Source organism: Festucalex cinctus, chromosome 2, assembly GCF_051991245.1.
Source record: "Festucalex cinctus isolate MCC-2025b chromosome 2, RoL_Fcin_1.0, whole genome shotgun sequence".
NCBI lineage: Eukaryota > Metazoa > Chordata > Actinopteri > Syngnathiformes > Syngnathidae > Festucalex > Festucalex cinctus.
The window spans coordinates 21,296,491-21,315,576 of NC_135412.1; the positions used below are offsets into that span (position 1 = coordinate 21,296,491).

The 19,086-nt window shown below is 37.4% G+C and overlaps 1 protein-coding gene across 3 annotated transcripts; it reads left to right on the forward strand.

The window, feature by feature from the left end:
* The first annotated feature begins 380 nt into the window (after nt 1–380).
* On the forward strand, nt 381–5,353 carry LOC144014114 (galactose-specific lectin nattectin-like). 3 transcript variants are annotated; one of them, XM_077513665.1, is made up of 8 exons: nt 385–525; nt 633–692; nt 818–845; nt 932–1,017; nt 1,106–1,243; nt 4,816–4,912; nt 5,056–5,180; nt 5,256–5,353. In XM_077513665.1, exons 2-7 carry the CDS (start codon nt 633–635, stop codon nt 5,136–5,138), a joined length of 492 nt encoding a protein of 163 aa, XP_077369791.1. In that variant the 5' UTR covers nt 385–525; the 3' UTR covers nt 5,139–5,180; nt 5,256–5,353. The 3 variants fall into 3 exon arrangements, with proteins under 3 accessions (XP_077369790.1, XP_077369791.1, XP_077369792.1); XM_077513666.1 differs by having other exon boundaries at nt 5,259–5,353; XM_077513664.1 differs by having other exon boundaries at nt 381–525; nt 5,056–5,353.
* The last annotated feature ends 13,733 nt before the right edge of the window (nt 5,354–19,086 follow it).

Sequence of the window (19,086 nt, forward strand, 5' to 3'; positions counted from 1 at the left end):
AGAGAAAAAAAACTGAAAACAAACAAAAAGTGACAACAGAATTCATAGTCATGTTGGCACCTCTTTCATGCCATTAATTAAATGATCATTAAAGTTACACCCAAATCTTTTTGTCATTAGCAATGGTGTATAATTGCCCTGTGCTGTCTGTAGTGTGCAATTTTTCCTGTCACTTTGATGAACTTTCATAAAACAACCACTTGATGATCTCATGATCATCAGTGGCTGTTTGTTTCAGTTTTGTCTCTGATATGTATGTTCCTGTGGTGGCGTAGGTGTAGGTTTGCTACCGTCGTCAAAGCAAACTTCATTTGATTGGACTCAAGTCTAGGATGACACTAACAAGAGAACATTTCCTTGTGGCACCGCCCTTTGAACGAAACAACGCTCTTCACCTTGTAGACTTGCTTTTTAATTAGTATGATTACATGATTAGAACAGTTGACATTCCAATGGTGCCACAAGCTTTTATAAAAAGAATGATCATTGGAACAGCTGTGCTCTCAGCAGAAAGCAACTGTAGAGGTAACAATACACTTCTTTGACAATCTTGCTTTGTGAAAATCACCTGTGTGCCGTATTTGAGGTTTTCATTTGAATATTGATGTCTTTTTTTTTTTGTCATCACATAGATGGCATTTGCACCTCGCTCTTCGGTCCTCCTTCTTTGCGTAATCTTGCTGACTGGAGCTGTAAGTAGTCAGTCTCACCTTCTGGCTTAAGCAAATGCATATTTCATATTGTGTTAGATTTATAGCTGTCTTCATTTGTGTCTATTGTCTTTCATCTGATTTTGACATGTTTTTCTTCTTCACAGTGGTCTAAACCTACCAGTCATGCGAAAAGTTAGTAACTGTGTCTCAATATTTCAAAAGAAAACAATTAATGGACAGATCTCATTTTCTTTCTCAAACTTTTGTGTTGCATGCAGAAAATTGCTGCCCAAAAGGCTGGACTCAGGTGGATTGTCGCTGTTTCATCTACCAAGACAGTAGAAGGCAGTTTATAGATGCAGAGGTATTGAAAACATTCAACGTAAAAGTATTGTGGACGGATCAGAATGAAGTTTGTAAATTCATTCCTGAGATGTTGTTTCATCTTCCAGAGCGTCTGCAACATTCTTGGTGGCAACCTGGCTTCAGTCCACAGCGCTCTCGAATACGCCGTAATTCTCGAATTGGCTCGGGCAGCTGATGCTGACAGCACTGACGATGTTTGGCTTGGACTCCACGAGGCATTGAATGTAAAACACATCTCAAGTCTCAGATTCGTCTCAAAAATATCCACGCTAACATATTTGTGATTTTCACAGGTGTTTTTGAGGTCCTCAAATATGTCCGCGATTTTCACATTTGTTTGTTAATGTTGTGTATGCATTTATCATGACTTACCATTTGTAAATATTCAATTTGTGAGTTGTTGAACAGGGCAGTTTTAAATTTTCATAACCGTTATTTGTTTCCCTCAAGACTGTCCTCTTCTATTGCTGTCACGGGGGCATAGAAGAAGAAAAAGTAACAGTAGAAGAAGAATGTCTTCCTGTTAAAATCCAGGCAAAAAAAGAAAAATAAATAGTATGGTATTTTGTTTCCCGACTTGTGTTAAACAAACACATCGTAGAAGATCAGATAAATGCTTGTTTTCAGTTTTTCAATTTCCAACTTTTAAATGAGAAAAGTGAGATGGCTCGTTTAGGTTCAATGGTGACAATACTGCCTCCTAGTGGGCGAAGGAGGGATGGCCTTTCATCAAGTGCCGTGTTTAGAACTGCCCTGGTTGTGAATATCTTGAAATAGGCGCTGTTCTTGTAATAAGATATTGTCACGATTATTGTGTTATTCGGCTCTGCTCCTCAGCATCACACTGAGGTCCAAATCATGGAAAACAATCAAATGTCCTACGGCCCGCTAACAAGTTTAAAGTAGGTTTAAATCTGTTGGGCAGTTGTAATACATGGAAATGCTTTTGGTCTTGTGCAAATTGACAATTTCGAACATCCGGGCATTTCTGATATTTCCGCAATGTAATGCAAATACTTCCTTCACATGCTGAAAAGAAAAGGCGTAAAGTATTGCTTTGTCTTTGATTGGCAGATTGTTATAGTAGTCAAATGACATTTCATCGCATTTTGAAATCCAAATCATCCTCACAAATCAAATTACAATGATCCAAAGTTCAATTCTTTTCAATGAGCGGAGACCGCCATTTTGACTTGTGACCGAAAAAGATCGCTTTTATCCATTTTTTGAACTTGTAAAGATCACAAAACTACAAAATAATCAAAATGTGGCAAATAACTTGTGCTAAATAGAACCGTTTTGTATTATTTTATATTATCCATCCATTTTCTTAACCCGTTAGTCCTCACAAGGGTCGCGGGGGGTGCTGGAGCCTATTCCAGCCGTCTTCGGGCAGTAGGCAGGGTACACCCTAAACTGGTTGCCAGCCAATCGCAGTATTTATATATATATATATATATATATTCAATTAGCCTTAAATGTCATGGCCATAGTGCATGTATTTGCTAATTTTCTGTTAAATACCTCCCAAGACTTTCAGTGCAAAAAAAAACTATTACATGGAAGAAAATAAGTCTGAGATGGACCAATACACAATTTGATTTCAATTTGTATATTGTCAAATTTAGTACATAAAAAAAAAAGGAAATAATATAGGACTATATAGAAGGGTATATGTATAAATGTGCCCAAAAAGCATGATCGAGACACATCCCTACATGTGACATTACACTACGTTGTGGTCGTATGGCTCACTGGTAAAGTGGTTGTCTCCCAAACTGAAGGTTGTGGGTTCAATGCTCTTGACTTATATCATGATTAGTGCTGTCAAAGTTGAAAGTGTTAACTTATTGATTCATCACAAAAAATATTGCATTATTCATGTATGAATGCAGATTAATTGCACTATTAATTTTGACCGCAGATGATCCTTTAGTTTGGCAGCGGATGGTTACGTTAAAGGTAGCGCAGGTTGTGTTTGAGCAATAAACATAACTATATGCATTAAAGTAAAGAATTTAATAAATGTTTGCGTGTGACGTTCAGAATACTTGTTAATGTCGAAATATAGGGGTCTTTTATTCCATTTCAAATGATGCAAGTAATTAACTGATTAGAAAAAAAGAGGAGGATGAGCGAGTGTGCAGTGGATCAAAAAATGTGGAAGAAGTCCTCGTAAAAGTCAATTTAGAAAGTATTAATACATAACAGGTGCTCATTGGCCGGCGAAAAATGTTGAGCGATTAATCATGATTAAGCAAAATTCTCAAATGAAATTAATCTGATTAAAACAATCATTTGACAGCTCTAATTGTGACATAATTTTTAGCCATATCACCAACAATACTACTACTACTACTACTACTACTACTAATAATAACTACACTAAGTGCAAATTCTGGAGAAATTGCGTGGGAATGCTGCAAGCAAATTGAGAGATAAATTATGAAATCATAACCTCCTGGTTATTGGACAATGCCGACTTTACTGACTGTGCCACTGAGCAGTATCAGACACCTGGTAATGATGATAATTTATATATATGGAAGTGGGCATGGAAAGTGATACTTAGAAAAAGTTCAATGACTGTCCCATTGAAAAATGAATGGGGAAAAGTTGAAATTAAATGTTGAATTGTGCAAGTACTGTAAGTAATGTGGAATCAGATATATACCGCAGGAGGCATGAATTTTTTAAGCTATTCGAAATTTGAACAGTGTAAATTGGAAACATTATGTGGGAGTTGTTATGCGGCAAAAAAGTGTGGACATTAAAAATCACTAACATGCGGGAATGCTTCAGCATTCCCACAAAATTATAAACCCTTTCAAAACCCAAAGTGCTTACAAAGTGCTTAGACAGACCGACTAGAACACAATACCTAAACATAATCATATAAAAGCAACAGCAGAATTCAAGAATACAAGAATTCAAAAAACCCAATTGAGACCAAGAGGCTAATTTGAATGGGAAGGTAAAAAACTTTAGTGACTTCAATTGAAAGCAAACAAGTCTGAAATAAAAAAACAACAACACTAATTTAATAATAATTACAATAATAATAATAATCTTCATTGTCGTTGTCATCATCATCATAGAAAAATATGTGTGAGAAAATCCCGTCACATAAAAGCCAGTCTCTGCAGTACCTATTAATTAAGTGTTTGAAAAGATGCCAAGACTTGTTGCAATCATCCTGTCACGACAGCATGAACTTATTTATCTGCACCAGCTGTTCACAGGAAAGGAAATAAAATTACAAAAATAATAATAAAAAAAAAAAGAAGTCAAAATGAATCATGTTAGATAGACTTCAATGATCATACATCAGTTTTTCAGGGGATGGGCAACTATTAGATTTTTACCCCCCAAAGAAAAAAACACATTTGCTTTCAATGTTTATTTTATTTTTATTGGTCTGTTTTGGATTTTTTGTTTTGGACCCAACCTCTGTTCTTTTTTTGTTTGTTTGTTTGTTTTGTTTTGTTTTTACCATGGAAAGTTATTTTAGGTTTATTCGTGTTTTATTTTAACAATTCTATGTGGATTTATTTTTTTGCCCAAATTTTCCAATGCTTTACATTTGCATGCATCAATTATACACAGAATTTCCCTATTCGCGGGCTGACACATACTCTAATTTTATTGTCCATATTTAAAATAGCCTTTAGTCATACGTCTGGTTAGGAAAAGTTTGGTGGTCCATCATTTCCATTGCCCATCCCGAGATTATGCTTTTGCAAACATATTTCCCTTTTGCGTGTGTCTCATGTAAATGTGTTCTTTTGACTTCCAGGCTGAAACCTTGTTTTGGACTGATGGCTCAAGAGTTGATTTCACTGCCTTCAACAATGACAATGATTCCGGCGTATGCGTTGAGCTTGAATTCAGTGGTAAATATCTCATAACTTTGGGGGGAAATTGCAGCTTGTTCTTCATTTACGACACTTGATTTGGAGACTTAATAATGGCGGAAATGACCCATATTGGTTAGTAGAGGATTTTCATTGTTGTCACACTGTTTTCTTTCTTCTAGATGGTCTCTGGGACAATGAACCTTGCGGTGCCAGCAACAGATTCATTTGTGCCAGTGATGCACATCATGAATGTGAACACTGAGCCGCCATCCAACCGTTATACCGATCTACAAGACCTCCTTGAGTATGCTCTCCTAAGATCAAAGTTTAGTGGTGTCTGTATTCTTTGGTTTCTTATAAAGTCTTCTCTTCATTACAGCAGATTCGGGTTCATTCTGATTTATTGATTCAGTCACAAACACATTTGACAAAGCAGGGGGGGAAAAAATAATGCAATAAAACACTGTGGTATCATCATTGCATTTGACTCATTCCTCTTCAAAGACAAAATGTTTCCCAACCTTTATTTTTTGATGACAAGCACTGACCACATTATGGACACAGCTCCGGTTAGCTAACCTTGCTCTCACAAGATGAATTCTCGCAGTATTTGTGAGTTCACAAACTCCAGAGAATATTGCGGAGAACTCCCTTGAGTGAAGCGCAATATCAATCTGGCTATTACTAGTGTTCCGATACCGTTTTTTGGCCCCCGATTTTTTTTCTTCAACATGAAAAAGCTGTCCTGACATTGGTTCAGAGCATTCAAGAGCCAATAGGTCGCTTGCACATCGTAATGCATCATGGGAGTTTTTTCTTCGGGCGCCATCTTGGGTGTCCGCCGGTTCACAAGATACACTCGTGAGTTACACGGTAGAGCTTATCAACCTGATGTCATTTACGCAGTATTTTCACGATTTACCGGAAGATCAAAAACAACGATACAGGCAGAAGGTGTCTCTGTGTGGTGGGATTGATCCTAATTACGTCCTGACCAAGGGTGATTTTTTTTTGACGGAGAAAGCTTCCTGGCCAAATGTGACTTCTCTGGACATTTTTCACTACCTCGTGTTGACAACATGCTCCATAACACGCCAACAAATCCCTGGAGGCTTACAATTATTTTGTAAGCGGGTGGATACAGAGTGTAAACTTTAACATCGCATCAGAAGAAACTGTTGCTGTTGCACGTAAGTAAACCACATGGTGTTGGTAATTCTGCACACAAAAATGTTGATTTGTTCTCAGGCTTCCTGTTATCATTGTGTTTACATGCACAGCTAGGTTTACCTGATGTGGTTTTTCTAATCATTTTATAACAGGCAAATATGGCAGAGCGTATAAGAATAAAAAGTAACTATGCACAGCCTCCCCGTGGCTTAATTAAATTTAATGCTACCCTTTCACTAGTTACATGTTACTTAATCAACTTACTCTAAATGGTTAAGGTTAACCACTCTCAGAGGACGTATTTTTAGTTTCAGTTTCCAGTACAATAAAACGTGTTCATGGTAACTACTGAGCATACTGACAGCTTTTCTTATGATCTCACGGTTAAGGAGGCTGTCACAACACCCAATTTCTGTCTGGTGCCGGATGGCAACAATTCCCATCACTTGTCACGACAACACCAATATTATTACCAGGTATGTATGGCTTTACTTTTTGTAGTTTCTTATTTAATTCTATGTTTCATATTTTCATTACAATGTTTGTAATATTTTCAGATTCAGGCACAGATGAGTTTAACTGGACGGACTTCTGCGACTTTGTGGTGTGGACAAAGTGTGATTGAGCGAGTCCACCCAGATCGCTCGTTTTGGCCAGCTGGAAAAGCCAGAGTTTTTTTTCCCAAAATCCCCTCCTTACCTGAACTGCTCGGGAGAGCATTTACTAGATCAGCAGTGGACTTCCAGTGTTCCTGCTCAGCCGCTGTCACCTACCACTTGCTCATGTACTTCAAAGATGCGGAATAAAGTAGTTTTTTTGTGCTGCAGCAGATTGTAAAATCAAATGATATCACTTGAAGTGTGCCAATCTAGACTGCCAAAAGGACAGTGGTTTTGTGAAACAAGGATTATTGGGAAAACTGTAACACAGTACTGGTACTTGTCTTACATTAAACAAATTTAAAAGAGAGCAACTTTTTCCTCTGTACATAGCATAATGAAAGTCATTGCGTACCCCATCAACATTACATCATACCGTCATCTCAGGATGGTAGGCACCTGTGCTAAAATAAACTACATTAATTAACAGTTCAATTTTATCCCTGAAATTACTACATCTAATCATTATTCACTTCATTTTTTGTGCTTTTAGAAATAATAGAGATTTATGCCATTACTTTAAGAGGGACCATATTGCACATTGAGTCAAATCCTGTCATTTGTATTATGTATAGCTTTGTAAACAAACCCAACAATAGAATTTGTATAATCGCTGCCTTTATTAGCGCCAAACAAACAGTCGCATGTTGTCCTCCTCCAATACTTTGATGCTCGCCTTCGTTTCCATCATGTCATTGGCAATCAAGTCGGTGTGGCATGAGATCACTAAAGAAATAATAAAAATAAAAAAAAGATCACAAAAAAATACGGTACCAGTAAAAGGTTTAATATAGTACAGTAGTATAGTTTTTTTGTCAGTGTAAAAGAAATGTACACATTTTGTTGCATTTTTTAATGTATGAACATTGCTACAGGCAAATACTTATTTCTACAAACACTTCCAAATGTCTCTAAAATATAAGGTGCGTGTACACACACAAACAAACACATACATTCACTCATGCATACAATATATCATGTAATGAATTCTGAGTGGCATACCAGAGTCAATGATGTCAGCAGTACTTGAGGGTACAGGTTACTGGAGCCATCTGGCTGCATAACTGCAACAAACTCTGCCACTTCGAGTCGTCTTTTCTTTGCTTGTCTCTCCTGTGCACGTTCATATCTTGGCACCGACTGGGCTGAGACATAGATGTTGTAACTTGGGACCCAACTTTAATGTTGGAGCCCAGTCGGGATGATTGGACAGAAAAACGGGCGCAGGGCGACCTGTTAAAATAAACAAATATATAAACAAATAAAATATGGAAAGACTGGTTATTTTGCCGCAGTAGGGTGGCCGTGAATAAGTTCTTTAGCATGATGTGTAGGCTACCGGGGGTCTGTTTTCTTGCATCACCCCCGGGGGTCTGTTTTCTTGCATCACCCCCTTCTGTCTCTTTTTTTCCAAGTTTACATTTTGCCACCAAAAAACATGTCATCGGCATTAAGAGCCCAAGACTAATCAATCCAATTTCAGCAGTAAACACTTTGCACTGGCACTACTTGGGTGAAAATGTTCGATGTTAGCTTTCGGCTAACGTCCGCTAGCCAGCTTGTACTACCGAACTTGCTTGCTCATGAATCCAAAACATAAGCAACTTGCCCATATATGGGCGGTCGAAACGTTATTAATCCTCATGCATTAAATAAAGGTAAACAAGCTTACCGCTCACAAAGTGATGGCTGCACACACGAGCCCAAAGTAACGACTTCCCTCCGGAGTCCGCACTCCTCTGTCTCCAGGCCCTGGTTCCTAATTATTTTCGGAATTCGGAAGAAAGGCCGACCATTTTCCCCCTTGGCTTTGTTCGAACAGCCAACGATGCAGCAACAATGTACCATTTTAAACGCAGACAACTAGAATTGCTGATAAAATAGCCATCCACTAATCATGCCAACGTCAGCAAACCGAATTTTAATTTTAATTGTCGGGGAAAAAACAAATAGAACAAAATTTGACCTAAATAGTAAATGGAGAACTTATATCGCGTTTTATCTCCACCATACGGCATCCAAAGCATTTTACAAAGCCTGACATTCAATGATTTGAAAACGTATTAGAATCAACAAGCTGTTCATACTAACTACATAAAAGTTACATTTTTGGCTGACTTGAATGAGAATCTTGCGTTTTAAAGTAGCCATTGGTTCAATTTGGGTTGTTTATAACTTATTGCACACTTTGGTCTAGTAAAAGAGTGGTAAATAAAATACTCCTGGCTCAAAAAAAACAAAAAAACCCAAAACAAAACATCCTGACTGCTGAATGGATTAGCCTGCATGCTACCTGCTCGCAAAGAGTCTTGCTCAAAGCCTTGTCTTGTTGCTGATGCGCATGTAAGGCGCAGGATCCTCTTTGTTCGATATTTGCACTTGATCTTAACTTTAAAGTGGGGAAACTATACAGAAAATAGGACACACTACACCAGGATAGGCGGTGGGCCTATAGATAATAACAAACGTTGCGAAAATGGTGCCACTCAAGCCTTGCAAGGTTTGTGATGACACCATGAGAAAAAATTGAAAAGAATTTTCCATGTACGCTAAACAAAGGTGTGCACTGTGATTACCTTCACTATTGTCCTCTAACCTCAAATGACTGGAGCTATCATACTAATCACACTAGCGCTACGTCAAAGAGTCATTAGCCAAACCCCTTTTTAATCTTCTTCTAATTGCATAATTGCCTCACAAACAAAACAACCCATAACAAATTCAAAAAAGAAGATTTCAGTTTTCTTTCTTCAACTTTGTGAATTACCATAACCTGAATAAAAGATCATCCACACAGACAAAAACAAACAAACAAATGAAAAAAAAAATGCAATTTTAAGCAGGTTAATTCGAAATGTGACAGTAACTGAACCATAACTAAGACAATTACGTCACGATACATACAAAGAAAAGCTCATACAAGCTGTTAAGAATCAAAACTCGCTTTTGTTCTCATGTGAAGCTTGTTATGTAGTACATGCACTGTAAAAGTGGTTGCAAACAGCACATCATTGAAAGTAAGAATATCCATTCAAAACAGGATAAATGCATTGATTTGATTGTGAAAACTTTATTTTGCATTGACAGACATTAATTTTGATTTCGATGGAACTAAAAATACGTCCAAAGGACACAAAATAAAGTACTTGAGTTCCTTCCAATTAAATTTCTTGTCTTCAAGCCCTCTGGGTTATATATTTAGTTTGAGTCAAATGGACTTGCGCATATGCATTGAAAATGACGGCACATCAGTACCACCATGGCATCATACACGGGTGCTGGGGTGGAGGAGTGGTTACAGCCCCTTTCCTGTGATGCATATGGCGTGGGTTTGCTCCCCACCTGGGAGACCATGTTTGTATGTATGTGTGAGTGAATGTATTTTATTTTATTTTATTTTTTTAATGGCATTGTACTGTATATTTAGCTATTTAAGGCTGTGCTATATTGTTGGCCTTTGTGTGAGTGTTTAGGATTTGGTAGTTTGAGGGTCAACACTGATTTCAGAAAGCAGTCTTTGATATGATAATGATTAATTACAGCTTTAGATTGTGTAGGCCTGTTACCAAGTGTGTTTGTATATATACAGGACTGTCTCAGAAAATTAGAATATTGTGATAGGCCATTATTTTCTGTAATGCAATTAATTAAGCAAAAATGCCATACATTCTGGATTCAATACAAATCAACTGAAATATTGCAAGCTTTTTATTATTTTAATATTGCTGATTATGGGTTACAGTTTAAGAAAGAAAACTCAAATATCCTATCTCAAAATATTAGAATATTTCCTCAGACCAAATAAAAAAAAAAAAAAAAATCATAATAATATTAAAACAATAAAAGGCTCGCAATATTTCAGTTGATTTGTAATGAATCCAGAATGTATGGCATGTTTGCTTAATTGCATTACAGAAAATAATGGACTTTATCACGGTCCTGTATATCAAACTAAACCAGCTCAGTGGACTAGTGGTCAAGTGTCTACCCTGTGACTGGGAGATTGTGGGTTCAATCCCCGCCTGGATCATACCGATCGACTATGAAAATGTAACCCATCCTGCTTGACACTCAGCATTACGGGTTAGAATTGGAGGTTTAGATCACCAAACGGTCCCTAAGTACCTGCTGTTGCTCACTGACAATCAGTGGTACTTTATAAAACGCGGGATGTCAAAGCAAATATGTTAATTCAGTTAAAAGTAAATTCATCAGTTTGGTTCAGGAACTGAAATGTTAAGAAAATGTTGGTTCAAGTGAAGAATTATTGTTTACGTCAACATGAAATAATCAGGTCATAATTCACTCAATTTAGTTTCTGTGAAGTTAAATATCTTAGATGTGATATCTGGAAATCATTTTTTTTAAGAGGGGTAAAACTTTTTACAGTGTGGGTGGGTGGGAGCAATTTTGCCATTACGCCCTGGGTGAACTCCAATGCACAGGCACAGAGCGTAGGGCAATAAGTGTGCCCGCACTTGCTCGTTGCGCCTCTTTGTTTTTGTTCTTTAATTGAAGGAACATACAATTACAAACAATGGGATATATGCCACGGAAGAGGCGGGACTGTTTTTTTGCACTTCAGTTTGTTTCCGGTTCAGTTTGAGACGTGTGGGCTGCGTCAAAAATGCGTCCGACTTTGTGGCCCTCGGTTGCGCGTTTGCAACTCGGACTGGAACCAAACGGATGTGCAAAATCACGTCCCGCCTCTTCCGTGGCATATACCCCGTATAGGCATTTGGCAATTCAAACCAAACGTCCGTATCAAGAGCAGGGTTTTTTCTGTGTACAAAATTCAGAGGCGGCCACCTGCAGCCTGAGCAATGTGGCTGTACTTTAACTCTTTGACTGCCAGGCGTTATAAAAACAAAACAAAAAAATCCACAGTGCCAGCCGCTTTTGAGCATTTTAACTCATCTTTCAAGGCAAAAAGAATATTGTTTGTCTTTACTACATATACAATGTGGCTACGAAATGAAAGATCGCATTCCATTCATTGGAATTTTACTAATCATCATGAAACGTCTTTGGCAGTCAAAGAGTAAGATGTCGCCACATCATACAACGAAATTTGTATTTTGAATTCTGGGGAGAAAAAAACCCAAAAAAAACAATTGCCGATACTTCTCACTCGGTAAATGTCATGGCAGAACGGTTTTAATGAATGAATGCTTTAATATGATAATAGTCATAGTCTTTTGGAACTATTATTCGTATTATTGAAACATGAAATTATTATATGTTGCCTGTAAAAAATTTAAACGAGTCAGCTAATTTACAGGATACATGCACATCATGGCGCATGGTGAGGATTAGGGATATTCGATACCACCTATTTTCCTGACCGATACTCAACTCGAGCATAAATAAAATCCCCCCACAGAAATGTCAGATGTTTTTAAAGAAAGGCATATATATCCCAATATTATGTTTCCTTAAAATTGCATGAATTTATGGCAATTTTGTATTCATATAATTTCTAATTTCTAGTCCCTGAACATAAAATTGCTTTAGGAGAATGGCCAATAGGTATTGGTCACCACCACGATTACCGATACCATAGAATAAGATACCTGGTATCGGTAGTCACCCATCATAGTCAGGATGATACCCCATCTGCCTCAATTTGAGCCAGGAAAAACCCTGAAAGAGCCATGCAGCATGTATACCAACACCTTATAACCGCTTATTCCTCACAAGGGTCACGGGGGTGCAGGAGCCTATCCCAGCTTGCTTTGGGTAGTAGGCGGGGTACACCCTGAAATGGTTGCAAGCCAATCCAGGATGTCTAACAACAACAGGGCTAAATTAAATGACACAAATATTCTAAATAAATAAAGGGCACCAAAACAACTTAAATTTCTTCAGCAAAGAAAGCAATTTCTTAGTGTTCACAAAATTCAAAGATTTGTACCACAAGAGTAACTCTTTAAACCAATGATCGCAACAGGCTTTTGTTTTGAAAAATGGACATTTGTGTATAAAATATTTCCCTGACATCACAAACACGCTTCTGACAAAATTAAAATCTTTATTTTCACCAAAGATCCCAACCTTAATTGAGTCCACCCCACCGTCAAAGATGGCAACACAATTTGTTTGGACCGAAACCGGCTCTGCATCTCCAATTAGTTGGGGACTTTATAGTCTCGCAGACGAGCTCAAGCTCCTTCCTGGAGCCAGCGAGGTGACATTCCACGTCTCGTGAGCCAGCTACTGTCGACAGGGATCGGATCACCAAGGTCCCCGCCTTTTGGCCGGCGCCCAGTTCTCTACTCAACCAAATTCCCACATGGTGAATCAGATGACCAAAGATACATTATTTGTAATGATTGAATAATAACTTCACAGCAATTAAGTCAAATTAGACAATTTCAGGTTTCATAACACACCAACGTGTCAAGCGCAGTGGTTGGCTCGCTTGTGTTCTGTGGCTACTTTGCTCCAGCCGGCACATTTTATGCTGTCTGAAGCATCTGACGACTTTTTCTGAATTTAACAATGAAGGTCCTCGCTCGCTTTTGCGACACTTGGACTAGCACAAAAGACACGGTGAGCTCATGGAATTGACACGTCATTGAAAAACAATGTTCTGAAAATGTGGCACTCGACTGACATGATTGTGATGATACCTTGAGAAGAGATTGAAAAGAATTTTCCTTTGCAAATGCCAACTGAGGTGTGTCATTATTGTTTAATAACCTGTAATGACTGGAGCTATTAAGCTAATGACACGAGACAGTAAAAAATAACCTTCATCCATGATGTTATTGCAACTTAGGTGCACAATACCTTTTTGACGCATCAATACGTGTTTTCAATTGTTAACCCCTTCAGACCTATCGATGATTGCAGTGGACATGACATATTTGTGTGTCTAAAGCAATAAAAAGTATAATTTGGGTGATGTCAACACTTCTGGTTCATAATTGGATCCTAAGTTGATTTGCATGATGTTCATGTTAAAAGTGTTACACATAAGCTTGGTAAGTTGACAACACGTTACAGCCATATTATCCTGGTGTCCACTGAGACAAATAAAAACTTGAGATAACCCCAAAATTTTTACATATTGTTCTTATATAAAAAAAAAAAAAGAAAAAAAGAAAAAAAAAAAGAAAAAAAGAAAAAAAAAAAGAAAAAAAGAAAAAAAAAAAGCCCAGCAGAAAAAACGTGGGTCTGAAGGGGTTACTATATAGGTTCAAAGGAAAATAATTCTTTGGGGTGAATTGTTCGAACAAAAAGGTCACATTTGAATACGTGAACTTGACTTTATGTGCTAAGTTAAAAAGTCAAAGCTTTCTCTTGTAGCCACAAAGCCATATTAATGCGCCATACATATAGTGCCTGAAAGTTACATTTGTTATGACGAATGGATCGTTCCAGGTGGGAAGGTTTTGTTATGTGGAAAAGGGGAGTTAGCCTGTTAGCTTCTAGCTGAGTGGGGAGTTGCAGTTAAGACCTCAGAAGCTGATGTCAATAAAACGCCAGCCTTTGGCTCCGTGCTTCAACACTCCGCCTCCGCCTCCCGTCACTGCTCGCTGCAAACTCTTAATATGTTACGTCGTTACTGACATTACCAGGCATGTAAGTCATGTAACGTTATTATACCGTACACTTATTCAGCCTGTTGTTCTCTCTTTTATTTTTATTTTAAATTGCCTTTCAAGATGACATGTATGTTTTTGGTGTTGGATTTTACCAAATAAATTTCCCCCCAAAATGCGACTTATACTCCAGTGCGACTTAATTATGCATTTTTTGGCTTGTTCGATTTATAATCCGGAGCGACGTATAATCCGAAAAATACGGTAAACATATATTAGTGTATGCAAAGAATTTAGCGGGTGACATGTTTAGCTTCTAGATTAATGAATGGTAAAAATTATTCTTTTTTTTTAAAACTGTGTGTACACGACTGTATACCATCCACAGAGGGCGGCACCATTTGTGACTCTGGGCGGTACTGCATTTTAAATTAAAGTGACAGTGTGTGTCTTTAGCGCCATCTAGTGGTGAACTAATAATTCACTCAATAAAAAAAAAAAAAAAAAGATTACAATGATATGCAAAAGATATATTTGTGACCCACTCCGGCAAAATGGTGCACATGTCGGAAAGTAACGAGTCCGGTAATTGAGCAAAATAGAGCAAGAGGTCGATAATGTCGATTTTGAGATTTCTCCAAAAACAGCCTCCTTGAGGCCTCTATTTTCATTTCCCAACAGCACACAAGTTAAAATTTTAATAGTGTGTATGAAAACATGTAATTATTAGGACAAGTGCATCGTTAGTCAACATGTTTATTAGCCGACTTTGACTAGCAACGTGTCTCGAGAAACCTGCCTGAATAATAACCTCAAACATCACTTCACAAATGACTAACATAAATGGACATAGCAACTAATAAATGTTGAAATACACCATAATGTGACCATTCGGCACGAAAGTCAACAGAAGACGCATGACATAACACAGTATCCTATACAGTAAATTCTGTAAATTTGACTCTATTTAGAGAGGGACAAAATTGACTCAGTTTTAGAGTAGGGTAAGATATACCCTAGGGAGAGAGTTAAATAAAAAATTGAAAAAAAAAAAAAAAAGTATAAGTCACTCAAGGGTTGAGGAACAAACTCACGACAAACCACCTGAGCTATGCCCCTCCTACTGTTTGCTTTTCTCCAAGAGACCAAAGGCATCGTTTTTGGATTACTCCATATTGAAATGTTTTGATCACTCCTTGATGTCGACCGCTTCGATGTGACACGTCTGCCTCGAGTCGCAGAATATCACCACAAATGTTCATTTTATGCTCTTTTAAGTGGGATGAAATTATCGGTAAAATCAAATGAGCTATAAAATTTAAAATATGAGGATAAAAAAAATGAAAGTGATGGTCGTTCCAAAGTGAGTCTCCCCGCGACCCACCCCAAAATGGAGACAAAATGCACATTTTGGAGTGACTTGAGCTCCTATGTCAGGGGTGTCAAACATACGGCCCGCGGGCCGGATCAGGCCCGCAAAAGGGTTTAACTCATTCACTGCCAATGACGACTATAGACGTCAAAAATCCAAGCAAACAGCCAGTGCAAATTTTGACAAGAAATTTGAATTTAGTTTTAGTTATTCATTGTTTTCATTCCTAGTTATAATAACAACAATGACAACAATTTCATTGCTAAGTGCTACCGTCGTGCATAGTGATTGGTCTTGGTCTTACTGAGACCACAAACTGGGTCTCGACCTCCAGAAGTCAATTTAGTCGACTAAAATTGCTCCTTATTTTTGTTGACTAAAGTTGGATTAAAACTCAAATACAATCAGGTGACTAAGTTATGACTAAGGCTTTAATTATATTTAGTCAAAAGACTATAACTAAAACTAAATTGAAATTTCTTTTTTTTAATAAAATTTTTAATTTAATTTAATTTAATTTTTTTTCTAAATTAACACTGGCTGTTTGCTTGGATTTTTGACGTCTGTAGTTGTCATTGGCAGTGAATGAGTTAATCTGGCCCTTGAGATGATTTTGTAAAGTAAAAAATAAATAAATTGTAATGTCGGACTAATTAATCAGCCGGCCATAATCAAAACATATACATTTGTAATTTCACAAGCAGTCCTCAGATGAGCAATGCAACTTGTACAAGGAATCGTCCTCAATGTCATTTTACACACAACTTAAATTTACGTTATTATTATTATTATTATTTTTAGTAGGGATGTTCGATACCACTTTTTTTCAGACTGATACCGATACTCAGACCCTCAGTACTCACAGATACCGAGTCGACACCAACTGCCGATACCAGTAGTACATTTTGACAAATAAAAAAAAATCACTAAAAGATATTTTTAAACAAATATATTTCCTTGAATTTTGACAACAACAAAAAACAGCACAGTCGCTCTTCAATAGTCTTAACGCTCAAAATAAAACACAAAAATGCTCTTTTCGTTTAAGATTCACAATTTTGAAGTATTTCCAAACTGATGAAGTTTTGGTGAAAAACTGCTGCAAGCTAGCACCACTTACAGGCAAGGAGGACTCACTTAACGTCTTCCCCCTCTGCCATCCGTCGCTTGTACTCGTCTGCGTCATGAGTACTCGAGTACTTGAAAAAAGGCTGGTATTGGCCCGATACCGATACCTGGTATCGGTACTCGCCCATCCCTAATTTTTAGTATTATTATTATTATTTAAATCATAGACTGACAAACGTGTTAAAATACAAAAAAAATAAATAATAATAATCAATTGCTAGTAAGGATTATGCCCTGCGATTGGTTGGCAACCAGTCCAGGGTGTCCCCCGCCTACTGCCCAGAGCCAGCTGAGATAGGCGCCAGCAGCCCCCGCGACCCTTGTGAGGAATAAGGATGGATGGATGGATAGTAAGGATTAGCATCCTTTTAACATCAATAACTGCGCCACGCAATGCATTCTGGGAACAATATATATGCAAAACAGGTCAATTTAACACATCCGGAACATATACCGGCAAAGTGTTGTCGCGTTCCATTTGCATTTGTGTTATTTTTTTTCGGAACAATATGATTACAGCTGGGTAATTTAATTAGTTAATTATTAAACAAAAAATATTTAATTATTTAATTCCATCCATCCATTTTCTTGACCGCTTATTCCTCACAAGGGTCGCGGAGGTTGCTGGCGCCTATCCCAGTTGGCTCTGGGCAGTAGGCGGGGGACACCCTGGACTGGTTGCCAGCCAATCGCAGGGCACACAGAGACGAACAACCATCCACACTCACACGCACACCTAGGGACAATTCGGAGCGCCCAACTAACCTGCCATGCATGTCTCTGGAATGTGGGAGGAGACCGGAGTACCCGGAGAAGACCCACGCAGGCACGGGGAGAACATGCAAACTCCACCCAGGAAGGCCGGAGCCTGGACTCGAACCGGAGACCTCAGAACTGGGAAGCGGACGTGCTAACCACTCGACTACCGTGCCGCCCTAATTATTTAATTATTTTCCGTAATTAATTTAGGGCTGGTCCATGAAAATTGCGTATAAATGACGGCAATTGCTTTTAAGTTATATACCGTTATTTTACCCGATGCAGCCCACTTGGTAATATATTTTTCCTCCATGCGGCCCATGAGCTAACATGAGTTTGACACCCCTGTCCTATGTATTACGTTGAGGAAAAAAAATAAAAATACAATTTAAAAAAAATAAAATATCAAAACATTTTCATATCTTTCATATCACACCAAATGGCTAAAAAAAATAAATAAATAATCTTTTAATTGACATAACATTAAATCAAATTTCCCACTGCAGTAATATGACCTCATTTGTGCAATAAAACACCACAAGGAGCAACAATAAAATAATCAAACTTTGGCTGATGCCTCAGAAGATGAATTGTGAGTTTGTGATCTTCAAAGTTAAGTCTGATTTCATCTCTTGAGAGGTCAAACTTCTGAAACTTTTAAAGGGTTAAAATCTCAGATGATGTCCTTATCTGTTATTGGAATTGACTTTCCAGTTGTACAGGCCAATCTTTAGTTATTTGGTTGCTTTCTTTGACCTCTTTGACCTTTCGAAGAGGTCAAAGAAAGCAACCAAAGAACTAAAGATTGGCTTCTACACAAGCGATATTTTAAGAGTTCCTGAAAATTCAAGTCAATATTTTTTCCTAAGGTACTGATTGCTATGGACATTTGAAATATGCAAGTACCAAAACTTTTTTTTTTTTCTCAAAACTCGGGATTTCAACCTTCCAACATTAAAATTGCTGTAACTTTGTAAATTTTCGAAGTGCATCCATCTATTATATATGATTTTAAAGGGAATTAAGTGTAGAATTCGAATATATTAACATTGTAATTTTTATTTTTTATTTTTTATTTTTTTTTGGGGGGGGGCACATGAGGACCATTTTGCCATAGCTTCACATATGTTCTATCACATCAACAGCACAACATTTTTTTTTAATTGCAGGTAATTATATTACATGACTGCTTCAGTTGCATTCTGTAATATAGCGACATCTAGTGTTGAACTTTTGCACACTGTCAAGCTTTACTCACCAACATATGATATATCAATAGTAAGATTTTCAGCTATGATATATATAGCCTTGTGAAAGAAAACAGCAAAAAAGAAAAAAAAAATGTTTTTTATTTTTTTCTCAAAACTCGGGATTTCAACCTTTCAACATTAAAATTGCTGTAACAAAATTTTCGAAGTGCATCCATGTATTATATATGATTTTAAAGGGAATTAAGTGTAGAATTCGAATATATTAACATTGTAATTTTTATTTTTTATTTTATTTATTTTTTTTGGGGGGGGGGCACATGAGGACCATTTTGCCATAGCTTCACATATGTTCTATCACATCAAC